This window comes from Falco biarmicus, chromosome 5 (assembly GCF_023638135.1).
Source record: "Falco biarmicus isolate bFalBia1 chromosome 5, bFalBia1.pri, whole genome shotgun sequence".
NCBI lineage: Eukaryota > Metazoa > Chordata > Aves > Falconiformes > Falconidae > Falco > Falco biarmicus.
This window is the reverse complement of record NC_079292.1, coordinates 884,236-910,054: the sequence shown is the minus strand read 5'-3', so window position 1 is coordinate 910,054 and position 25,819 is coordinate 884,236. Positions and strand designations below refer to the sequence as shown.

The 25,819-nt window shown below is 40.7% G+C and overlaps 1 protein-coding gene across 3 annotated transcripts in view; it reads right to left on the bottom strand.

Annotated features, from left to right (window-relative positions):
* DUS4L (dihydrouridine synthase 4 like) overlaps positions 1-25,819 on the bottom strand; it is a 39,318-nt gene that overhangs the window by 5,269 nt on the left and 8,230 nt on the right. Inside the window, exons 7-12 of one of the 3 annotated variants that reach the window (XM_056340305.1) lie at positions 24,197-24,207; positions 18,647-18,741; positions 15,148-15,248; positions 12,897-13,047; positions 8,469-8,604; positions 5,598-5,706 (exon numbers count right to left, since the gene is read on the bottom strand). In XM_056340305.1, coding sequence (XP_056196280.1) covers positions 5,598-5,706; positions 8,469-8,604; positions 12,897-13,047; positions 15,148-15,248; positions 18,647-18,741; positions 24,197-24,207 — 603 coding nt within the window. Of the gene's footprint in view, positions 1-5,597; positions 5,707-8,468; positions 8,605-12,896; positions 13,048-15,147; positions 15,249-18,646; positions 18,752-19,164; positions 19,326-23,537; positions 24,940-25,819 lie in introns of those variants that run through there. The other 2 variants (XM_056340304.1, XM_056340303.1) reach the window with 2 other exon arrangements.

The following is a 25,819-nucleotide window of genomic DNA, read 5'->3' as shown; positions in this document are numbered from 1 at the left end:
CTTCCCTTACCACATTCCCTGTATCCTGTTCCAGGATAGACAGTTTGCTTCAGATTCCTCTAAAGTTGAAAGATGAGGAAAAAAATTGCTCTGAAGAGGTTACCACAGCCCATCAGCTGTAGCACTTCATCTTCTCATTTCAACAAGAACGAAGAACCAAACAGTAAAACAAAACCAAACAGAAACAAAAGCAACCAAAGATTCTTTGGGCATTCCATGCACAGCTACTAGTCCTGGTCTGACTAAATCACTTGACTTACAGTGCTTGCTACTAAGGAAACAATCTGGAACTTAAATTAGCATTGCTTACAATACAAGTCTAAACCCCAAATGATTTGGGCTAGTTTAAGACTAAGAAAGATCCCTCTCTTTTAAGTCTCGAAGTTGAGAAAGAGCTATTCAAAGTTAAGAATTTAGGCACTGACGGGACAAGCGATTTGCCAACAAATACACTGCAAAGCTGGGAACACAACTCCAGTCAAATAATTCCATACTAATTCTAAATTCTCTTCTTAACATATAATGGTCAGACAAGAAAAGAGAAGGAAGGGCCAAAAAATTATACACAATTTTACTCCAAGTACCTTTCACAACCTCAAATGACAAAAGGGATGTTACAGCATCTTCAAATGGCATAAATGGCCTTGTATAACAAAACCATGCTTGCTGTATGCAGCGACGTCCCTTCAAATCAACAAATACAAGTATCAACTCATCGCATGTGACATTGTGCAACGGCTCCCACCAAGGTCACACTGTTACAGTTTAAAAGTAAGGTTAAGTAATATGGATTCTGTTCCTAAACCTCCCTCTGTCATTGGCTAAGTAACATGAGTCCATGGCCAATTCATTTAACTTGTATCTCCTATTCCCAGCTTACAAAAGAAAGTTTGATAGTTTGGGGGTTTGGTTTTTTGTTTGTTTGGAGGGGTTTTTTGTGGGTTTTTTTTTTTGTTCCGTTTTATTTGTTTGTTTTAAAGAATTGGAGTACTTCAGCAGGGCACAACATAAATATAGTTTTCATACATGACACGAGCCTGCCTGGCAACACAAAGGCTGAGCTGAATCCTCCCTGACAGCAACAGTTCTATGAAATGTATTCCCAACGTCTGCATTGTTTAGTATCTTTCTAACACCTAGTAATGTTCGCATTTAAGTGAGAGTTGTACATGCATACCTTCTAGAACAGTCAACAATTCGGCACTGGTGAGGCTGCACCTCAAATACTGTATTCAGCTTCAGGCCCCTCACTTCAGGAGGGACACTGAGGCGCTGGAGCGTGTCCAGAGATGGGCAACAGAGCTGGTGAAGGGTCTGGAGCACAAGTCCTGTGAGGAGCAGCTGAGGGAGTTGGGGTGGTTCAGCCTGGAGAGGAGGCAGCTCAGGGGGGACCTCACTGCTCTCTACAGCCACCTAAATGGAGGTTTTGGGCAGGTGGGGGTCAGTCATTTCTCCCACATAACTAGGATAAGAGAAACAGTCCCAAGTTGTGCCAGAGGAGATTTAGATTGGGTATTAGGAAAAATTTCTTCACCAAAGCGATGGTCACACATTGGAACAGGCTGTTCAGAGAGGTGGGGGAATCTCCATCCTTGAAGGTGTTTAAAACACAGCTAGATGCATTGTTTAGGGACATGGTTTAGTAGTGGACTTGGCAGTCCTGGGTTAACAGTTGGACTTGATGATCTTAAAGGTCTTTTCCAACCTAAATGATTCTATGATTAAAAGCAGCTTCAAAAACAGCCCTCCATAGGAATTGTTGCTCTCTTACTGTCCCCCTACAACACTATGCAACCATGACACAAAAACTCATGACACATTCTGTACACAAAACAAACTTCATGGAAGTTTCACCAGAATTTCCTTCTGCCCCACTGTATGCCTATGACAATATACAAATAGAGCATTTTCAGAAAAAGTTGAACTAAAGTTCAGAAGCACCTAAATGACTTTGAGTCAGTTCACACTTCATGAAGTGAAATCCTAATGGCAAAGACAAACAGTCTTTGGATTTTGTCTCAATGTGGCATTACAGGCTCAGCTCAAAGATGCAGTAAGGTCACAGCTCAACAACTGCTCATAGGTACTGGGGACTGCAATGCTTGTTATGCTACATCAGATGCAGATAGAAGCTTTAGTGCATGTCGTTTGCCACAAAATATTGTTACAAGAGCGAGCGGTCAATGAGCTGGAGTTTCATACTTGGCACCAGTGTGTTCTGCTGCAAGACTTGCTCCATACTAGTTATTCTGTGTAACTTTGTTGTGCAAATGAAGCTGTAACGTTACACTAGGACAGTGTCACCGAAAAAAGATCCGATAGAAGGTAAAATAGTACAGCACCACAGAAATCTCCCTCCTGCCCAGAGTCCCTTAATAATAAATGGACATTTCCACATCAGCATTTCCACAGTGTGGGATCTGTGAGCGAGAAAAGAAAGTTAATGCCCCAAAAGTCCCATTCCTGCCCCCAGTCCAAGGACACTTAAGGACAGCTGCTTCATGAAACTTCTCTCAGACTCTGATCTCGCGTCCGGTTGGAGATAGTTTGTTTTGTTTTAGCTTTTGGATCTTTTTCAGAACTACCAAAATGAAACAATATCATAGTATCTCTTCTTTCCACAGGAAGTTCCTATAGGTCTGAGACCAGCTGCCACACTGAGAGCCTTTTATTGTGTGAATCAACATTTTGTTAGAAATATGTCTAATGTGTAACAGCAGAAACATTCTCATATCTGCACTGGGTGCTCCTAGGAGTAAGCATATTTATTTATTTCTAGGTATAAGTGAGACATTTTTCATAGTAGACAAGTGGATCAATAAAATACCATCTTGGAAGGTTTCTAAACAGTCATGTTATTACATGTCCAGGTATGCTAAAAATGGATTTAGGCTCTGAAAGTGCTAGCCCCACTGCTGGGTGCCTATAAAACCCCAAGTATGTGGGTCTGCAATAAAGTAGTGAAGAACTAGGCCCCCTTCCTTCATTTCCACCATAAAGCAAAAAAGGTCATCAAGGGGGATAGGAAAGTCAAGTCTGAAAACAAAACAAACTTGGCTGAAATCTTTATCGCTCGTTTCCAACTTTTCCTCAGATTTTAGTAATTTCACTATTAGTCTCTCGGTCTTGTATTTTTACTTTCCCTTCCCACCTGCCCACAGCACAGTAGGTGGCAAAACGTCATCTTAACTTAGGGTTCCACTTACACTTAGGTGGACAAAAAAGCATAAGGACTGTGATTCCTGTAAAAGGCATAAAGTTGAAGAACTAGAGCTAAGTCTCCTGAAAGTCTGCAATAATCACTATTTTTTACACTATAATTTCAGTCAGAATTTCAGAAAGAGGAGACATACCATATTTTCTGTCAGAAGTTGTAAATACTGGATCAAAACCTTACAGAAAATTTGGATCTCCCCCTGAAGTCACAGCACTAATCTGATACTAAACTGCATTACTTAAACGTGAAGCAGACTTACTTAGGACTCCTCCTGGGTGCCACTACTGAGTTAACCCACCTTCCAGCACAGGGCCTACTATGAAGTAATGGATCACCCTATCACCATGTGTAAGTAGCACGTAGTTACATGTTGCAAATGTACCAGACTAGAGCAATGCATATTTGAAACTGCTTTGTGAAAAAACATTATACCTGTTCTTTCATCCAAGCAGAACAAAAAACCCAAACCCCCAATCAAACAAGAACAAAACCCAAACTTATGACTCAGTTGATACTAGGGCTGAAAAACAAACAAAAAGAAAAACCCCCAAACCAGTAAAGTTTTTCCTTTTTATACTATTTTTTGCCTTGTTTCATTACAGAGTGACAACTACACCCCTTGCTCCCCCATTTTCATGGATTAGGCTTTGTGGACACAAAGGAAAGGTTACTTAAGTCATGTGAGCTCAGCGGCATGAAACAAATTGTTAAAGAGAGGCAAAACAAGCTTTTCAGTCTTAACTTTGATTTTGTGTAATGCATTGCTCACACTCAGCGAGCATGAAACAACATCCACCTGCACAGCTGCAAAAGTTTCAAAAGAAAGCAGTAAATTTGATTCACATTAAATCTCTTAACACTCCACAGAAAGCAGTGTCTACAGATGTGGTTATTACCAAGTATTTTAAACTTTCTGGCTATCAGTTTGCTCAAAATAACGTATAAGAAAACTTAAACAAAAGTTAGATGTACTTTAACACCATCTAGATGATGATAATTAACATAACCATGTCTGTCTTGGCAATGAGGGGGATGGCATCAAGGAAAGGCTGTAAATACTTTCCTATTCATTCCTTAAAAAGACCCTCTCCCCCACTTTCCCCCTAACAAAAGACTCAAGCATGCCTTAATTTATACATCTTTTGGATGCACAACAGCCCACGGGGAAAATGCAGCTGAAGCAGCATGTGGTAAATCTATTTGTTCCTTAGCTTTCTCTAGCATTTCTGACTGAAAAGCTTATACTATATTAGTGTTACATACCACCAGTTAGTTTAAATAAAACATATGCATTTAAGTTTTTCATTGATCCTGCCACTTCAAAGGCAGTTTCCCCCCCTTTCTTTAAGAAAACAGCAGGAGAGGGAAAGCCCACAATCAAACCTGCCTGAGAATATGAACGAATGAGACTATTTGAAGATTCTTGTTGCTTCAAGCCCAGCTGAAAACAGCTGTTCTACAGTTCTTGTTCATCTTCTCAGTAGACAATGAAAAATGATTAATTAAATATTTGTTTTTATTACAGCTTTGTAGCAGTGCCATGCAATATGAAAGCAGGGCTATGTTTTGATGACAACATGCTATTTGGTACCACGAAAATCTGTATTTTGCTGGAGTCTGAACATCTGATTAATGCTTACAAGGTCACAGGCAGTGTTATCTTAAAAACACTAATTTCAGATGAGCAGGTGTTCATAAGCATCACACACCTTGACAGATCCCAGTAAGACAGAACCAAACAGGTAAAATCTGCTTCCATCTCAATTTGGGTTGTCTAGAAAGCAGTTTTGACAACCTAAACCTTAAACACGGAAACTGCTAACAAAAGTATTACATTACAAATTGCAATGCATGTTTCCTTGTAGAGAAAAAAAACCCAAAACATCTCACACCTCTGCTGCAGGAGATATATAAATTTAGAATACTAGTCAAGGACTTTTCTGCTATCTGACCAAAATCCTATTTAAAGGAAAAACTACCACATACTTCCGCTTTTTACACAGGGAGCGTGGCTGATACTATGACAAGATCAACCAGATGCCTATAAGCAACCTGCAATTGATTCCATATCGTGGTCATGTCACTGATGAAGACAGGTCAACACCACTTAAATATATCAATTCAATTTGCTACCAATTACAATTTAACAAAGGTGTTCACATTACACCGCGCACAGTGCATTTTCATAATGAAAACATTTACTAAAATACCCATATGGCAATAGCATGTTTTTCCAGTTCCTAGTCGAATGTGAAGAAACCCCAAGCCAAGCATTCTGTAAACTGATGAAGTTAATGCTACATCTAGAATAAATTGTTGACATCCAGTGTGTTGAAATAATCTTTTCCTTAATTGCAAACAAGTCTTAACCAGTACTTACCATTTGATGTCTTCTGTAGCTCTCCTTTCAAATGTTCAATTTCCTTCAACTTTTCATCAGTTGTTTCTGCTGACACTTTCTTTTTACTGATGTCTTTTTCACTCAAGGCCTATTAAAACACACAGTAACTACAATTAATTTTGTTTTCCTTAGTCTGACACTAAAGACAAACAACCAGAGAATGTCAGCCTTGATCTTGCAAAGTGACAGGTTTTATCAAATGCCAACATGACACAGGCAGATACTCAGTCATTCTAGACAAAAACCCCTCCAAAACAGCAAAATAAAAAAAGGAAAAAAAATGCTCTATGTTTTACATTGATAGTAATGGCATATATGTAATAGTATAGCAATATCGCCTGTGTTAGAGTACTTTGTATCTCTGCACCAAGCCCATACATTCTCTTCAGGTTATACATGGCTTTTCCAGAAAATATACACCAGGACTGCAAGTGACAGAACATTGCCATGTTTGTGTACAACTTGTTCTAATAATTTATTCTGATCTAAATAATGTAATATATTACAAATCTCTTCTTGTAGGTTTGTAGCTACTTCTTCAATCTTCAGAATACCTCAATACCAGATTAGATTTCCACGGAAATCAAGAAAAAACTAGGAAAGGATTCAGGAAAAGCCATGTAAGTAGCAGACATGAGCAGTACACTCTTTGTACTCTGAAAGTGTTGGCACTACTATACTTATGCAGAATCTTCTCATTAAGGGAATTGCTACTGATGACTTGAAAGTATCATACGTTAAGGATTAGACTCCATAATTAGACCCTTGGCTCATACAGCCTCTATCACCCAACCAAACACCACCTCTGTTACAAAAATGGCAGAAGAAGTGGTAAATGCTTAATGGCAAAAAAGAAAAGCTGAACAACTGAGATGAACAACTGTTAGGTGAACTGGTGATATCAGAGCCTACTGGGCACGAGTGGAAGCAGAGGGGAAAGATTACTTTAGGAAGAATGAAAAGAACTGTTTATAAAGACTGGTAAACAATCCTAAGAAAAGAGCTGAAGAAAACCTTCCAGAAACTATTTAACCGAAGAGCAGAGACTGCACTTGACTGTTGGTAACAAAACTATAGCCATTTTGTCATGAAATTGGCCACAGACTGCCTCCTTTACTTTTTCCTCGCTTCTTTCTATTAATACACATTTTTTTCTGTAAACTTCTGTCTTTAAGTCCTGTGCTCCATGGAATCTCTGAACAGGAGATAGCGCAGACCTAGCACACTAGAGTAAACTCAGAGTATTTATACTTACAGCCGGCACCCTATATGCAGTTGCTCTTGCCCCTCTCTGATAGTGGAATGAAGCTCTCTTGTAAATGAACACAAATGCAGGGGCCAAGCCACAGAGGAACCTAAGTCACACTATCCCTATAAAGTTAAAATAGACCAATTCTGAACACTTTGCAACTCCAGCACAACAGAGGTTCAGCGACAGCATGCTGGCTGTACCTGTGGCTACGACTGCTTTGACAAACCATGCAATCAAACACACAAATAGAAACAGACAGGAATACAGTTTCCAGTCCCTGGCTATCGCTTACAAGTGGCTAGGAGAATGTGTTGCTAAGAGAATGTGAAAGCAGAACAAAAAGAGGACTTTTGGCCAAATCCCAACAGGCCAGAGAAGAAACAAACAAAGTACCAGTAAAGAGAGAAATTCCATGGCTGAGGGAGGGAGTCTGGATCAGTTTGACAAAATACCAAATCCCAAGATTTTGGAATCATGTCATACTTGGCAAATACCTAATGCACACTCTAGTGATCCTTGTTTTACAGCACCTCTCAACCAGCTGGATTTTTTTTGCATCCCATCTAGTACTTTTTGTCCAGAATCTGTTCTCTTTGTCTGATGATTTATTACCCAAAAAAAAATATACAGTGCTGGTAACCATAGGCACTGCTCCAGACAAACTGGAAGGAAACCTGTACACACCTGCAGTGAATTTTGTTTTGACAATGTGCCAGACTGAAGAATGCTGTAGAAGTCTTCATACCCTGGATACCTGCACTCTAGCTTATGGTTCAATGTCTTCCAACAGAAGTCAGACTAACCAATTATGCAAAAAGATTTCATGCATTTATCTTTATTATCCTTGCTGATTTCCCTTCCTGCATACAACTGTATATTGAACCACAACAGACAAGTGATAGCATAATTTTCTCCATTCTTACATTTTTTCATTAAAAAAACCCATATGAATGTTTTCATTTCATAAAAACAACAAACCTTTGGTCCATTGGTGCTTCTTGTAAGTGAAAGATTTTTGGTAATACCCTCATTAATACTATGGCAATGTCTTACTGGGAGAGGGAGGTATTAGGAAATTGGCTGACTCACCATAAAAATAGATCCAAGCATACAAACTACAGTAAATACTAGAGACCAATTTCACAAGTTAGACATTTCAGGACTGGAGCAAATCCTATTTAGGAGAAAGAGCCAGCACAAGAACAGCAATACTGTAGACTTTTCCATACCGGACTGCTAAACCCTGACCTAACCTAAACAGCCAAATGTTTAGGATAAACTGAATAAAACCAGTATCTCCCTTTACTATGCTATGATTAAATTCAGAGACTTATTTAAAGAATACGTTACTACTTAAATTAAATTCTGTCTTTCCAGTATGAATTTCATCAATTTGGATTACTTTAGTTTTCTTTGTTAGTAAAACGCTACTGATATTTGTATTCAGTATTCTGAATTCTGTATTATAAGAACATTGTATTCTTTTTTCCACCAGAAGGAAAAAATGAACAAACGTTATTCAGTAGCAAACCATCCCCAGAGTATTTTATACTAATTACTTGCTGTATAAGAAAATAACTAAAAAAGCTCACAGATACCTCCTGCAGTCTTTCCTTCTCAGCCATGTATTTTTTGGCTGCTTCAGTAGCATCATTTACTTGTGCTTCCAGAGCCGCATGAGAAGCCATCTCTTTTGCCAACTGAGTAAGAAGGGTAACAGTACGTCTCAATACGCTGGTGAAGAAACACAGTGAACAGCACAGTAATTCACAGCAAAATTAGAAGAAAACCAAAACCAAAACTAAACCAACCCCTTTTCTCTCTCTCTTTGCATCAGTTGTGAAAACAAAACCACAAGAGGACTGTTTGAGCATCTGATGGGAAATATCCAGGCTCATCGGTTACAACTAACAGTAAGATAAGAGACTACAAAGATTTTTATCCATCAAAAATCTGATTTTTACCTGTTGTAGAACCTCCCTCCTCCCCCAAACCCACAGCCATCAAGGGATCAGAGACCTGCTTGCTTACGGGCTGAAATACTTTTACATGATCTAGTGTTTTAAATAGGATGCATCTCTGAATACAAGACCCAAGCAACACATCATGGTAATGAATACAACACAAAACCCTGTAACTTTATAAAAGGCCTTACAAGAGTAAAATTAGCAACAAAAGCATATTAATCTACAAAGTACTTTGTCAATACTGTATAAATCAGAACATACATGAATGTCAGGACTCACATGGCACCTCAAATTTAAGCTTTGTAAATACCTTCCTTGATCTGATCTAGTGATTGCCTCTTTGCATCACTACTTTCGTTATTCATCTTGGAGTCTTGCAAAGCAGTACGTTGCTGAATCAAGGAAAGCCCAAAGCAACACTAAATTAATTCCTGTAATATAACTATATAGCTGCTCTTCAAAAGAAACTTGAAAATCCAAGTAATTGGCTTTTTCGTAACTGAAAGCATATTAATAGACCTTTTGACTTCCAAAGTAAGCCCTCCCCCCTGCTTTTCATTAAAGGCTCATTTTCTTACTTTTTGTTTTAATAGAAAAGTTAAGGTCCCCATGTTGCTACTTTTCAAGTGTTAGCAGGTTTTACTATTGCTTATTAATTTATAGATACAGCAGTCAAGAGTCAGTAAAACATGATTACTGAAACAGAATCACAGATTCATGTAGGTTGAAAGGGGCTTCCAGAGGTAATCCTGTCCAAGCTCCTGCCCAAAACTGGGACAGGCTGAGCAGATTGCTCAGAGGCTTGTCCAGTTGAGCTCCCACCATTTCCAATGATGGGAGAGAGTCCACCATCTTTCAGGGTCCTTGTTCCAGTTTTTGAACACACTTGGTAGTAGAAAAAGTACTTTTTTACTACAAGTCAGAATTTCCCAGGTTCCTGGCCAGTTGTCTCTTGTCATTCCAGTGTGGATCCCCTGAGAAGAGCCAACTCTATCTGCTCTACATCCTACCACTAGATAGCTATAAAAAGCAACAGGATCTCCCCTTCAGTATCCCTTCTGGCTGAAGGCAAGCTCTCTCATGCTTGCCTCACAGGTCTTAGTGTTTCAGCACCCAACCTTCTCAGTATCCCGCTGCAGTACTCCAGTATTTTGAGGAGTCAGAACTGGACACGGTCCTGGAGCTGCAGCACCACATGTGCCAGACCGAGGGGAATAACCGCTTCTCCTAACCCAATGAATACACTGTTGTTATTACAGCTCGATACATGATTGGCTGTCTACTAGGATCCCCAGGTCCTCTTCTGTAAAACTGCTTTCTACCCAGCCAGCCAGTCAGTCCCCAGCCTGGATTTGGTACATGGTTAACCTACAAGACGTAAGGTTTTGCATCTGCCTTTGTTTAACTTCAGGATATTTCTGGCAGCACATTTCTCCAACCTGTCTAGCTCCCTCTGAATAGCAGCCCTGCCCTCCAAGGTATCAACCGCTCTGATTAGGTACTGGCTGCAACTGGCCGAGAGCACCTTTAATCCCATCATCCATGTTGTTAACAAGGACATTAAACACTGCTGAGCCCAGTACCAATCCCTGAGGGGCATCAGCTGAATTTGCATTACTATCATCCTTTGAGTCCAAAGACCCAGGGAATTTTCCACCCATTTCCTTCTCCACTTCTCTGGCCCACATCCCTCCACAGTTTGGCTATCAGGACACCACAACAGACTGTGTCAAAGGCCTTACTAAGGGCACACAACACCCACTGCTCTGCCTTTTATCCACACAGCCAGTCACCGCACTGCAGAAGGCAAAAGAGTTGATCAGGTATGATCTCCCCTCTGTAAATCCATGCTGGCTGTTCCAAGTTATTGTATCCTTTGTGCCCCTAGAAATGGCTTTGAGTAAGATTTGCTCCATAACCTTTCCAGAGAGGTAAGGCTGGTTAGTCTTCAGTTCCTTACATCCCGCTTTTTCTCCTTCTTGAACACAAGTGCAACATTCACCTTTTTACAGCCACCAGGATCCTCCCCCGATTTCCACGATCTGTCAAAGATGACATAGTAGAGCCTTGCAATGACATTGGCCAACTCCCTCTACATGCAAGGACACATCCCATCCTAGGATGCCACAGACTTATATATGACTAATCTGTTTAAGCACTCACTAGCTGCACCTGTGGATCACGTTACATTCCCCACCAACTCTCCCAGAAGGCTCCAAGAACTGGGAGGCCAAACAGCAGACCTTACCAGTAAGAAACAAAGTAATGTAACGTTGATAATGAGACACACCACATCTCACTTTTCCAGATCCTTTGTCACTTGGCTCCCTGCCCCTAAGCAGTGGGCACATGATTTCTTTAGCTTTCCTTTCATTTTCAGCCCTTCTCATCCTTCTCTGGTTCAGCACAGGGTAAGAGGGACAGACAGACAAGCCCTCGCAGGCTCTCCACATCTGCCAAGACAGCAAGTCAGATTAGCAGATGGGTGCCTCTCTCCTACCCCAGGGACAGTCTCTGGTGACTGTGACCCTCCTCCTTTCTGTGCACACAGGTGGTGGGTGAAGGCTTAGCTGGACCCAATACCTCCACTGACAGGAGGTCATTTTCCTCACCTGTACCAAATAACTTTTGTTGCATTGCCAGAAGTGACAAGCTTCCAGCCTCCTCCATTTTGGGAATCTCCCTCTACCACTCTTCTGGAATTCTCCTATTGGCTGGCGTGGTAAAATGAACCAAAACTGACCCAAAGAATGAACTAGGGGCAGCCAAGTACCCATTCATACCTACATGTGGTCTTAACTTGGTTGGGTGAGGGTAGTAGCAGTGTAGGATAATGCACACCAAGAAACACTTTTCCCCCCTTCTCTGCCAGACAGTCTATTTAATGGACAAACAAAATAGCACTACTGAGAAAAGTCCTTTGATCTAGCCACTACCGTAGGAGTATTTATTTCTTCTAAATTTTGGTGAAAGGCCAGTAGCCCAAAAAAGGCCTTAAGCAAACCTCTTCAAGAGCAGAACTTTTATCCACAGTAAAATCCATTAGGGCCACCTGACAAGTTTTCTTCCTTGAAAGCCAAGGGGGAGTAGGATCCTGGGGGACCAGCTTCCAACTGTTGGAGCAGCAATCACAAACATATGTGTACATATTTACTTAGCCTTTCTGAAGGAAGACAAAGAACATGATACATTCCTATCACTATTGTGCAAGACTACAGCCACCTTTGATTTTTCCTGCTCAAGTTTTACATGAATTTTTCCTTGACTCTTCTTTATATACAATGCTTCTCAATAATCAGCTAAAACAGCCATACATCACTGCAAGGGGTGTCCAATTAGTTCATGTTCTCCTTGCCCAGCTGAGAAGTTCTGCAGCTTTTTGTGGCTACTGTGAAGATTCACAGGTAGTCTTGGCTTCTACTGATGTGCAGCACAGAACCATCCTTTCTGTTACCCTGTTTTATTAGCTGCATTTAAACATCCTGAAAGGGATACTGCACTTAAGATTGTATCATAGTAGGCCAGTTGCCACAAAGTGCTTGATCTTAAGTAACATCTGAAACTTTCCTCAGAAGCCAGAAAATTATCTTACAGTTCTGAACTCGAAGCTTTAGACAAAGTGATTCAAATCAGACTCCAGCTTTTCTTCTTAACACAGCAGGATGCAATAATGCCAGCTTGCAACATATTAAGATTATTTTAACAGTACTTCAGTTTTTGAGGGTTTTTTATTCCAGTCTTCAATGTTCAAAACAAATAAAACATAGGGCATAAGTTTCAGGAAGGAAATGAGTATTCCCTGAAGAAACTTCTGCAAAATGCTTGTTTTCTCAAGCATTCAAAATGTTTATTTCCATGTGTTGCTCACATATCCTTCTATTCTCCAAACATTTGTAAGATATTATTTTCCTTGATCCTACTTGCCTCATAGCCAACCTGCTCACTCCTAATTCTTTCATCTCTTTAAACTGGCCTTCCATTTTTTTATAGTTGCATTACTTGTGAGATAGTTCCTATAAGAAACGTGCTATGCGGAAATTGGAAAAGTGTTATACTTACAGCCAAAGAAATAAACTAAAACCTGAGAGATAGAGGTTTCTTTGCGATCGGAAGAGTTTCATCTGAATATGATCAAAGGTGTTGCTATTGACATTTACAGCCTTTTCAATCATATGCGTGACAGAGTACTTCTTCACTTCTCTAACAGCATCTGCAAACAAAAACAGTTTGTTCTTATTCACATCTGTTGATATGCATGTCTGACAAATGAGACACAGTACTAAAAATATGTATTTGGACTTTCTGCTCAGCAAACAGGCATAGGACAAATTCTGACATCGCTTATGTTACCCAAGCATTTTAAAGATAGGTGCTGGTAAATCACTGAAGTGATAACACATTTCCAGAGATACACCAAACCACTGCCCAAAACATGTTTTAACAGTCACTTGCAAAACTTGCACCCAGCCACCAGGGATCAGGCAAAAGCAACACACTCTAAAAATGTTATTTGAGACCCTACAGACAGTGTCAAAATGTCACTGCTGACAACTTAATTAAAATCCAGTGGACAAACAGTGAGAAAACAGAAAGAGAAGGGGAAAAAGAAGAGAAGCCTTCTGAAGTATGTCTCATATGTAATATTAAATAAGCATGTGTTTTTATGTTTGAATGAGAGGGAAAAAATATTTTTGTAACATCCATCACAGTAGTAACACTGTGTTGAACAGGAACAGAACAGAGGGAGTAAGCTACACCTCCGCTTTCATCTGCCTTTCAGTTTCCTTTCATCCATCATATACTCCTGATAATTCTACAGAAGGGTCAATACACTGCCGACACTTTTCAAAGGCCAAAATAATTAATTACGACTTACATCCACATAAGAACAAAACCTAAGCCACCCATATTACAGTCTGTACACTTAAGGTCATCATACATACTTAAGGCCAATAGAGCACCTGAAGTATCTTACAGTACATCAACAAAAATACACATTTCATGACACATCAGTTCTTGCAGACTATTTTGGCCAAGTAATATTAAATTGATGCTGCATTTATGTAAGCACACAAAATCAACTCCAAAGAAAAGCACATGTGAATAACATCACTTATGACTGTCTCTTTTAGATTCATAAGTTATTTAGAAGAGAAAAAACCCACTAAACAGATCTGAAGTGAAACTTTAAACAGTGCAATGGAGACCAAGACCAAACGAGAGTCCACACCCCTTTGCTATTGGAAGATTCTAGGCCTGCAGTAACCTATCATCTTATGCTACGGGGCAAGCATCTCACCACTGCTTTGCTTTAGCTCAAATCCATCTTTCTGCAAAATCAATGACTATCACCAACTCAAAAGCAAACTCCGGTCAAAGTTTTCAATAGAAGTTCAAGAGAGTAAATGAAATCCGTAATTTCTTAATCTTAAGCCATTTACTGAAGGATCTACTTCTATGGAGAATACTAAAGATAATCTACAACCCCCCCTTTATTTGCATTTCCAGTACTTTTTGAATATTAAGAATACAGTACTGCAGTCTAGTCTGACTTTGCTATGTATGCAACGCATCTCTATGTTTCTCTCAACAGACAATAAAACCACACATTTATTCTTTATATTTAAAGTAGCTTGGATTTACCTAACATTTTCATTGTAAAACGCTGGAAACACTTGTCTCCTATCCATGGAGGAGAACTATGTCAGTGAAACGTAGAACTGTTTTCATCACCAAAACATGGAAGATGCTTACCACACAAAGCAGTCAGGTCAGACCTTAAATGAAATCAGTCAGCCATATGGTCATCGCTCAAGCTCCAGTTTCACTAAAGCTTTACTCCTGTGTGACAGACCTTAGCATCTACTCATAACAAATGCAGCCAACAGCTGTTTTTTATCTGTGCTGAGCACAAGTGGTCAAATAGCGCAGTGCTTTGATACATTCTTCTGGTCTTCTATTTCAACAACAACCAAGAGAAAGAGTGCCATCTACTGCATATTGCACAGCTCAGCCAAATTCTGGCATCAAACATTTGCAGTTCATTTATTTGCATGAGGAAGTGAAACAAAGCAGCAGCCTAGACCAAGCTCCAATTTTCCTCCTTATTCACTACCATATTACTCTTACATTTGGGTTCCCAACACGGATGCAGTATAAGCCCTCTGCTCTTCCATTCTATCGTAGAACTTTTAAACAAATTAGCTGACTTAAATTAGGCTCAAATCCTTTCAATTAATCTACTACCATGAACTCCACACACGAGGGTTTTTTTTTCCCCCCATTTGTTAAGCAATTATTTAACACTTACCAAGAAACAAGATGATCAGTAAAACTATTATTGTAAGGAACATCTTGTTCCAAAAAACTGCCATTTTGCTCCACAGAGGAATCATAAAAATCTTCTGCCATCTGTAAAACAGCATTGTGTTATTCAAAAATAATTAAACACTAAAAGAAGAGCATAACAACCTCACAGAAGAGAGCCTTGTTCTTGATACGAGACTTACATAAGGTCTCTAAATAGCTGCTTTAATTGTAATATAACTTAGGTACACATAACTTTTCCAACAATCCAACTTGCTTGTCTCTTTGTTTGTTTGTTGTCAATACAGGCATAGACAGCTGGTTCAACTTGAAAACTTCTTGCATGACAGCAGGTACTTTCCAGATGTGTTTTATTTTAGCTTTTACTTTGGCTAGCATTACTTTGTGTTTGGTCCTGACTACAATAAATTTAGGGATAGAGTACAAACTGCAAAGTGCATTCCACCATTTTTATTTCTATCCACTTATACCCCTTGGTGCCAAATAAAATGAAAACCCTCCACAAATTAAGATTATCTCTACCATCCTTCTTCAGAAGGCTTACCTTTCACACTGACGAGTCTGCATAATTATAAAGTACAAGGATTGTTACTATATTCCAACTTGCAAATGACAACAAAATATCAAGTCTTGTGTTCGTTATTTTGTTCAGGGTTACAAGCTCTTTCAAGAGCATAAATTTATTGGTTAGAGAAGAAACTTAAGAGGCCGATTGGTGGTGAAGACTTTTGTTGTTGCCTATTCGATATTACTGCAGGAGGGTTCTGCAAGAACCCACATTTGCAGCACAAATGAAGAACATCTAATGTGCTCAAATGAACTGAAACCCACAAGATAAATCAGAGCACCTACTTGTCCTCTGTTGCAGGTTGGAATCAGTACTACTGCACAAATGAAGTAATACCTAGTTATGCCATTATGGATGTAACACAGGCATGCTAGTCACCATCTGATTATATTAGGTAACATTTCCAGCTTTTGTTAGAAGTATTTACATTTTCCAGAGGCTGTTAAAATTTGTCCTTTAACAAAGCAGTTTCCAACCCTCTATGAACTTAATTATACTGTAGCATTATCTCCAATAGCCCCTTCTGGTTCTGCATCAGAAATAATTAAAAAGTTTTAGCACTGTATGTGCAAAACTCTCATTTAAGTCCTTCAGTATAATATGAATTCTTTATAGCAGAGAGTTATAGTCTGTATCAACCAAAAAGCTTACTTTAGTTAAACCAAGCTACAACTCTAAGCTACAAACAATGCCAACTTGCTAACTCTTTTAAACATGCAATTCTCCATGTTTCATACTGATCTCCACTTAAGAAGTGATACTCTGCTATACTGCAAAGTTATTTTCAGGCTAAAAATAAGCTCTCTCTACATTTATTTTTCCTCAGCAAGTACTGACATTCACATTTATTAATGCTCTATTTCCTTTTGGTGACAGAAGTCACATAAATATAATCCTTCCCAGTTACAAATACTAGCCACCACTACAGATGTAGCACACTTGGTAGTACAGTTCTGTCTTTTTGCATACTTGCATTTTCATATTGTCAGTTTACTTATTCCCCAGGAACTTAAAAAGCTTGTTAGCAAATTCAAAAAGGAGTGCATTATCCAAATAATGTACACACACATAAGAGGCAAACAATCCGTTTGAAGACTGACAAGCAAGTAAATCAAAACTTTAAAGAACAGCAGTTTCACATGTGTTTTTAATCACATGCTTTACCGTTCTGACAGAACCAGCTCCCAGGCCACCAAGATGCACAAGGCAGAACTGCTGCCCTCTGGTACTGTCACAGCAGCTAAATCTAATGTTTAACCCCACGTTTCCTGCAACAGTTTCGTTAAGAAGATAATTGCACATCACGTAAAGGATAAAGCTATTTTGCTCTTTCAGAAACCACTCTTCAAAGGAATAGCTGAATGCTACAAGCCAAGCACAAAAATCTATCCTTTGTATATAATGAAAAGCACTGTTTGTAATGTTTGAATAAATTTTGGTGACACTGCAGGTTATGAATTTTCTTTTCAGCCACAACTGGATTCAAGCCCTGTTTACATCATAGGTGAAACCCATTTCAATACTCCCAATGTCTTTCTGCATGTGTCATCAGCCTGCGGAAATTCTTGCAGCTAGTTTCCTCACATAAGCCATTAATAACCTCATGATTACAACTCCCATAATACCTCTCCCTTGTTACATACAGTTGCATTTTTGATTACAAAGCAAAAGAAAATATGAGAACTCCATAATCTATGTTGAAATGCTGAAATCAAGCCAGCTTGTAAAAATCAGAGGCTAAATTAGACTTTTAGAACAGTTTCAATTTCTGAGGTTGAGGAAACTTAGCTAATCATGGATATCAGCTCTGGAGGATCCAGCCACTTTAAAGACTCTCCCACAGGTTTCATTAGTGAAATTCAGACTCTACACAAAGCAAGTTCTTGTACCTTAAGATACTAGAGTAAAAGCTGCATTCTTCATTCTAAACATATATGAAGATGCAGAAAGCAAACGTAACAATTTTTACACAACACTGAGACAGTGGAAATTTATTTTTTTTTTAAACCTTTAAGGTTTAATCCTACTTGGGGTTTTCTGGGTGCGGGGTTTTAAAATTTATTTTATTTAAGTTAGTGATATTCTGGAAAGAAATTGTAACTGTTTCTCTTGCTTCTTGTAGAGAAGCTAGCTTTCTTTAAATAACATTACCATATTTGAAGAGCTACTCACAGGAAACAATCTTAAGATAACGCTGTAAGTCAGGCCTTTGCACACAAGAAGAGTTAACTAACATTTTGTTTCTTTCCCTTACTAAGGGTCTTTATTTTACAGGAATGACTTATTTTTCTTCATGTTCCTGCTGTGTCCCATAAGTATTATTATTTTGTAAGCCTATGTATGTTCGTACAGGCCTTCAGAGTCCTGAACCTCTTGCACCATGCTGAAGCACGCTTTTTAAACAAACGACGGCAGATTTCCTACAGCCCTTACGGGGGCTGTGTGCGGCCAGCTTCCCGCTCCGGGAGCCCCTGTCAGCTCAGCACCCACAGTGCCCGGCGTACACCAAAACTCCTCACAAACTCGTCGAACAGCTCCTGGAAAAGCCGCACCGTCCTCTCGTTTCTTACCGAGCTTGAGGCCGCGATGCCAGGTGCCCTCCCGTACGGCAGCTACGCCAAAGCCCCCGAGCGGAGACGCCGCCCTGGCTGGAAGGAAGCAACGGGGCTCGCCCTGGGAGCCCGACTGCTGCTCGGATGAATCAGCAGCATGCAGAAAACAAACATAAAGCTACTCCAAACAGCCTTACGAGTCTTGACACTGCTGATGCTCAAGCCCCCAACAGCATTCCTCCATTAGTTCACTGCTACCTGAAGATGCAGCAAAGCTCCGTGTTTATAAAAACAAAAGCGTAAAATAAACCCAAACCGGCTGTCAGACCGAGCTGGGGGTGTCCAGCACGCTGAAGTCCTACCTCAGCGGAGAAATGAACGGCAGGCAGAGCACGAGAAGCATTCCTATTTCGCCGTACAGGAAGACAGCAACCGCCGTCCACTGGAAAGTCATCGCCTCGGCAGGCCTGCGGGGGGGAGCGGCTCAGCGGGCCCGCCGCACCGCGCCCGGGCTACCTCCCACCGGGCCGCGGGGTCCCAAGGAAAGCAGTTCCCAGTAACTTAACCGCGGGGCGGGGGGCGTCCCACCGCACCGGCTTCCCCTCCCGAACCATCCCGTCTGCCGGGGAAGGGAGGGGGTGGACCGGGACCCTCACCGCCGCGCCAGGCTCGGCGGGCAGGGCCGGGCCCGCCGGCGGCAGCCCCCGTGAGGAGACCGCAGCCCCGCCTGTGCCGCAGCCCGAGCCCGACGCCCTCCCGCCACCACGGCTCCCGCCCCTACGCGCTTCCCGCCGCCCCCGCTCCCCTCGGCGCAGCCGGAGAGGCCTGGGCCGCCCCGGGCCCGTCCCGTTCCCCCTCACGGCCGCCCGGCCTTCGCAACCTCCTCGGCGCTGGCGCCCTGGTGAGCCTGATGGCGGCGAGCCGCTCTCGGAGGGGCGGGGAGCGGGGCCTCGCCCGGCAGAGCGGCCCGACAGCTGGGAGGAAGCGAGCTGCTCCTTCCCGCCGGCGCGGCAGCTCGGGCGATGTGCGCCGGCCCGGGACTGAGTCACACGGCGGGGGCGGGCCGGGGGCGGGGGCGGTCGCTGTCCCGGCGGGGCACGGTGCGATTAGGCCCCGGGGGAGGGTCGGGTCCTCTGGGCCCACCCCGGTGGAGCTGGGGGCTCCCCGCCGGCCTCCCCTAGCTCCAGAGGCTCTGCCCGGCTACCGCCCCGGCTTCCCGGGCCCTGGCGGGGTGCCCGGGGGGAGACACGCAGCAGCGGCTGCGGAGGGGGCCGGTGTGGGGCAGCTGGAAAGCCGAGCCTGACGATGGGCGTGAATTTGCTAGGGGACCACACCGCTGTTGGAAAACGCAGGGATCTACACGCTGAGGAAGGTTAAAATTAGTATCTTTTTCACATTTAGGGGGAACGGTTGTAAGCGTTTTGCTGCGGGATCTCACTGTGATCGTCCCACCACCCTGCAAGTCAAGCTTACTCAGTCGGGACCTCAGCTCTGCTCTCTAGTGCACTCATTAGTTTCTGAAGTTCAGTTAAAAAATACTGTGCCTTGTCCGTCCATCCCCCACATGCATTATATTACCTTAACAATATTAAGACCCTGCACATCGCTCAAAGAAAATAGGCCTAATATTCATAAAGACAGCACAAATAACAACCAAACAACAGCCTCAAAGGCTGTCAAACAAGCCTGTTTGGACCTCATGAATAAAACAATATTCCCTCAGAAAATCCTGTTCTATTCTACTGTTCTCTTTGATGCTTATCAGCCTAGTGAGGCCCCGAGCACGTCCTTGGTACCCATTTCCCTGTTGCCCATCTCTTTTGCCAGCTTTGTAACTCCCCTTCTTTGCCCCTGCATAACCCTCCCCTAACAGCTTCTCCCTGTTGTTCCTAGCTTTGCTCTATCAGCACCCACATCCAGTATTTCTGATACCATCACTTGGGCAGTCTTGGCCTCACATGGTGTCACTGAGGTAGTGATAACATTCCTGGGCACGCTTGGCCTTGCAAGTGTCTAGTTCCAAAAGGACCTTCAAAACTACTCTCCAGTTATCAGTGTAGTTCAGTTGTTTTTCACCTAACTCCCCCTTTAACCACTAGTGAAATCCAGCCACCCCTCCCAGCGCTATCTGCAGCTTTTACCAGCTTCTCATGCTGTTTGTTACATGTCATGTTCAGTGATCTCACGTGTCATATCCAGGAGTCTTCCAACCCTGTTCAGTTAGCCCATGCCAGGGCCCACTCAGCAGCTTGCTGACGTGCCTGCAGTCCTAACAAATCCTGAGGTGCTGCTGGTGGAAGAGGTTACCTTGTCCTAACTGGGCATCACCAGCCCTCCTGACACAACTACTTGCTTTTGGGAATTCTGCCCCAATTAGCTTGCATCAAAATGAGACAGATTAAATGCTGTGAATAGTTAGTTGTACTTTGTTACTCTAATCCTTTGGAAATGAGTGGGGTAGGAAGTCCTTGCATAAGCAGTTTTGAGCAGAGTTTGCAGCTGCTTACAATCTGAAATTGTTTACACTTAAGATTTCCCAGGTCTGTGGCCTGGGGATGAAGCCATCATGTTAACCTTTTTCTAGCTGCTGCCAAGCAATCTCTGGATGAAAGGTTACATCCCAGATAATTGTTTATGCATACCAAATATTGGCGAGTGATGCAACCAGCCATTTCAATCCAATTACACAGTGGAAACAGCCTGGGTATAAAGAAGTATTTCTAACATATTTTCATAAACATATTTAATCAGAAGCATAGACAAAACATAACTTTTTAGTATGTCCTGTTTATTACATTTTAGCTGTTGGCCTAGAGCCATACTACTTTACTGAAGCTGTTAAAATGTTAAGCACTTTCTCTCCTTTAATTCCAGAGCAGTTTCCATTTCTGAGCTGCTTACTCACCTCTCACTAGCACTGTAAGTTGCTCTCCCAGTAGCCTAACTTCATACCGACAGGACTATATTTGTACATCCCTGTTGCCAGAGTCTCAGTCTGCTTTTTCACTTCAATGGCTTCATAAGATCTCAGGCTCACTCTCGGTGACTGCTGTGCGCTTTCACTGCAGCTGATGTGTATGCCCCCCCCCGCCCCGGAGCTGGAATGAGATCCAAGGAACAGAGAGAAGCCCGCAAATACCTGACACCTGCCTTCTCCTGTTGAGTGTACTCTCCCAGTCCAGGTATTCTAACTGAAGTTGTAGAAGTCTGGGTTGTTGATCTAAGACTGCCTATCTTACCGCGTGATAAATACGACACCATATGATATATATAATGGCTTGAGGAAATAACCTTATGAACCTTAAAATATTACATAAAAAAAAATACCTTCCTTTCCCACCACTAAGGTGACAAAGTATTCAGAAATAGAAATATGAAATGCCTGTGTATTAGCAGCTGGTTAGAGGACAGAAATCCAATGAATTCTCTGCTGAAACAAAGGCAAAGAGAAAGTTCAAACTTGTTACATTCTAGTTTGGCTTATATGACAGCTGTCTCATCATCACACACTGCATTTGCCCAACCATCAACCCAAGACAGAGCAGAGACCTAAGAAACAACAGTAGGGAACAGAGAAAATGAGATTGTTCAGGCTGCATGAGGGAGTTGGAGTTACTGCAGCAGGGTAAAAATTGCAAGGAAACACAGGGATTATGAGAACACGGCATTGCTGCGCAGGGTGGCTTAACATAGGGAGCTGGATCGATTACAGGAGGCAAAGGACCTAAAATAGGAAACAAAGCTTTGTATCTTATGATACTTGCAGAATCACTATTTAAAAAGTTGAAAATTAGAAAATAGAAAGAGTACCTGGTGATGTTACAAGTAACATACACAGGGAAGGACTTTATCTAGCTGCTTTAAGCAGGAGATGAGAATTTTCCCATATTCAAATGGTTTATAATGAGAAATATGACCATATTCTAAAACAACACTGGGAGTTAACTAACTCCTATCTTTGGTAATTTATGTGTATTTGAAAAGTATGGTTGTTCAGAGTATGGCTCTAAGACTCCAATTTTGCAGTTTATTCTATGTCAACACAGTGAAGTGTGTTCAGATGCATGCAAAATTCACAAGGGAAGAAGGCACACAATTAATTTCACCCTCAAAAAGGGATGATAAGCTTCCATTGACTTTTATGATGCATAATTGGCCAGATCAAGTGCTCTTTAATTACTAGTGATACTAACAGCAACCTAGGCCTTGTACTTCAGGCAGAAATCTCTGATTGATCTCACACAGGCATAACCAACTGCTGCCTTCAAAATCATCAAGTATTCAGTTCCTAAATAGGTCAAGGTATTTCAAGTCCTCTAAAATTCAATTTCCACACTATTACACAGACACACAAAAAAAAAAGTGCCTTGTGTTTGTGTTACTCGATTATAATAACTTTTTCTTCTCTGCTCTTTGTGGCTAATGGGACAGTTCACAGCAAATAATAGTTGCTTGGCAAGTCATAAAAATCTTAAGAAAATGTTAACACAGGGCTTAGTTAATACTTTGAAGAATCCCTTTCTTCTACAACTCAGTTGTAGTTTTAGTTTTAATTTTGATGCAGGAAGCTGGAGGCATTTTCAGAACTGAGGAGAATTGAGTATTGTGCTGTAGTTGGATAACTTGAGACTGAAAATTCAGTAGTACGATATACAATGTCATGCAGTTGGGAAATAAGAACTTTTGCTGTAGAATGTGAAGCTCATAAAATACATGATGAATATTAGCTGAGGAAAAGTTAGGCATCAGAAAGAGAAGTATGAACTGCAGAAGACATTGCTGGGCTTTTACCTGGAATGCTATACATGATTCTGCTCACCCAATGTAAAGAAAACATAACGATACAGAAGAGTGAAAAAATAGTTGTCTGAAGGAATGGAGAACCTAATGCAGCAGAAAAGGTTGTAGAGATTGTCTCAATGAGCCTTGGATAGTAAAGCACGTCTGCAGTCTTCCATTTGTTAATACATGAGGAAGGTGACCAAAATCAGAAGTTACATAACTGCTGTCTTAAGTAGTGAACTAGACTTGATGACTTAGGTCATGCCTTTCAAACTGTTGTCCATATGCCTAAATCAGACATATTCACTACGAAAATTAATCTAGTCTTTTATGCCTTTGCATTGAAAAAATATATAGGGAGAATTTAGATACCTAAACTATTCTAAGATTTGGGGACCAGCATCAAAAGCAACCTCGCCTCCTCCAGGGTGTCAAACTTTATAGTGTAATAAAAAAAAAATTACAACTGTATACAAAACCAAGTAATTTATTTACAAAATTTAGAACTATTCACTTGTATATTCATAGATGTATCAGAGTCAGAAAACTAAGCAATTTCTGGTATGAATTTCTGTGTAAACATATAAAGAAAACAAATTATTTGATTACAAATAATTGTACTGCACGATTTGTGAAATTTCCCTTGCAGAACAAATGCAGCTGGTGTGTAATATTATTATCTTGTTCTAATTTTCACTATTTCCCTCCTATACAAAGATTCAAAGCCATGTGGCTGTCATGCTTTGATAAGCAACATGCCAGCAGGCAGAAAGGACTGCAAAAGCCTCACCGAGAGAATCTGTCAGCTTTTCTTTGACCTATAAAGTTCTGTTTTGGTAGATGATGGGGCTTTAATCTTTTATAGAATTATTATACAGTAGATAAACAAAACTGAATTTAGTTAAATTGAATTTTCAAGGCTTGTACTTTAGATTCAGCTAAGTTTGAACTTAAAAGTATCTCTTCATTTTACTCTTTCCTTCTTTCCATCATCCTTTATCTATTCTAGGTTTCTTTCACTATAAGAGGTGTGGAATTTTTGTGAGTTTTAAGTAAGTCTAGAAAGTTTTAGTCTGCAAAAGGAACATCTAATTTAAAAGACCATACTATACTGGGCTTCAAGGCCTCACAGTCTTTAAACCTGAAAAACCTACACAAATTTAAAAGTACAGCTTATGTCAGTTAAAGCAAATACTCCTATAATTGCTCCCTTTGTATTCTTTTGGTCTGAAATTCTTGGTATTATTTATGAGTAGTTCTTCTGACTTTAGGACGTTTCACTTAAGAAAGGCCCCAGTTTTGCAAACATATTGCTCTAAGCAATTGCCTGGTGAAAGAATAAATTAAATTACCAGAGTCTTACAATGACCAATTCTCTGTGTACTCGTGCATCGTAAATAGAATTCCACATTTGTAGAATTGAGTATTTTCTGGAATGAAAAATGCTGACATAAAAATACTAAACAACTGCAGTATCACCCTGATCATAATGTTATGCTGTGTTGAAAATACTTATGCAATATATTAACGTGACTAAAAAGTAGGAAGGAACCCAATTAAAAATTTAACAGTGTACTGACAATTGCAAAATAATAGTTTACACAGAACTAAAATACTTTCAGTTATCACACACCGTAATGGTCATTCAGATAATCTAGTACGGCTGAGGTACTTGATAAAACATTAAAAACTTTTTTTTCTTGTTTTGAAGTTATCCGTTCCATCATGTACATTAAGTGGTGGTGAAAACACGTAAAAGGAGTTCCATGCTCAAGAGCAATGTCAACCCAGTCCTGAATGCACTTCAAAGGTGTCTCTTCATAGCCTGCAAACATAGCTGGATTTGCTAAGAGTCCTCTAGCCACCATTATACCTTCAAATGGGAAATTAAAGCAGTAAGTTACATTATAGTTTAAATTTTACATTAAATCCTCATGTAGATTTTGTACAGCACCCCTTAGTACAAACACCCAAAGCTTACAGACAAGTAATGGGAGAACATGGGTATTACAGCTGTATCAGAGAAATCCATTTAACAATCCAGACCTCAGAGTACCTACACCACCTGTCAACACATTCCACTTGATGACATATTCTTCTAGAAATTTTGAAACAAAACACAGTACACAGAAGTCTTTCTTCCCTACTTTTGAAACTGTAATTCAGTAGTATTGTTTTCATTTGCTACATACATACAAGCCTACCTTTTTAACATAAAATTACAATGGAAAAACACAAGAGTAGCAATACACTATATTTATTTATTTTTAGTGCAACTCAGCTGATTCACTGACCTAGAATCCTTCCAATAAAGAGCTCAATGTCTCAATTATATACATTTCAGGGCTCTTGATCTGCAGTAAATCTTTCTGAACAAGCCAGTGTATTTGTAACTGTAATCTCAAACTGTCAGATAAACCCATACAAGTTCTATTGCAATTTTGCTGTGATTAAGGGATTCTGTTTTCCTGCACTGCCAACATATAATCTATCACGCTTAGTCTTTTCTTAAAAAATAGGATGATCAAAAAGGAAAAATTTCTTTTACTATTGTAGATGGCAGAAAAAACCTAACACATCATATTTTTGCTATTGAAGATGGTCAGCTGGGCTATGAGGACGTTCTTTTCTGTTATGTATTTCCTTCCTGCTTTGTATTTGGGGGGAAAGTCACTGCAGCAGCATGGCAGTTCAGTTCAACTGATTTTTGTTGTTGCTATTAAGCACCAATAGTATGTCAAAAGAAACCTAGC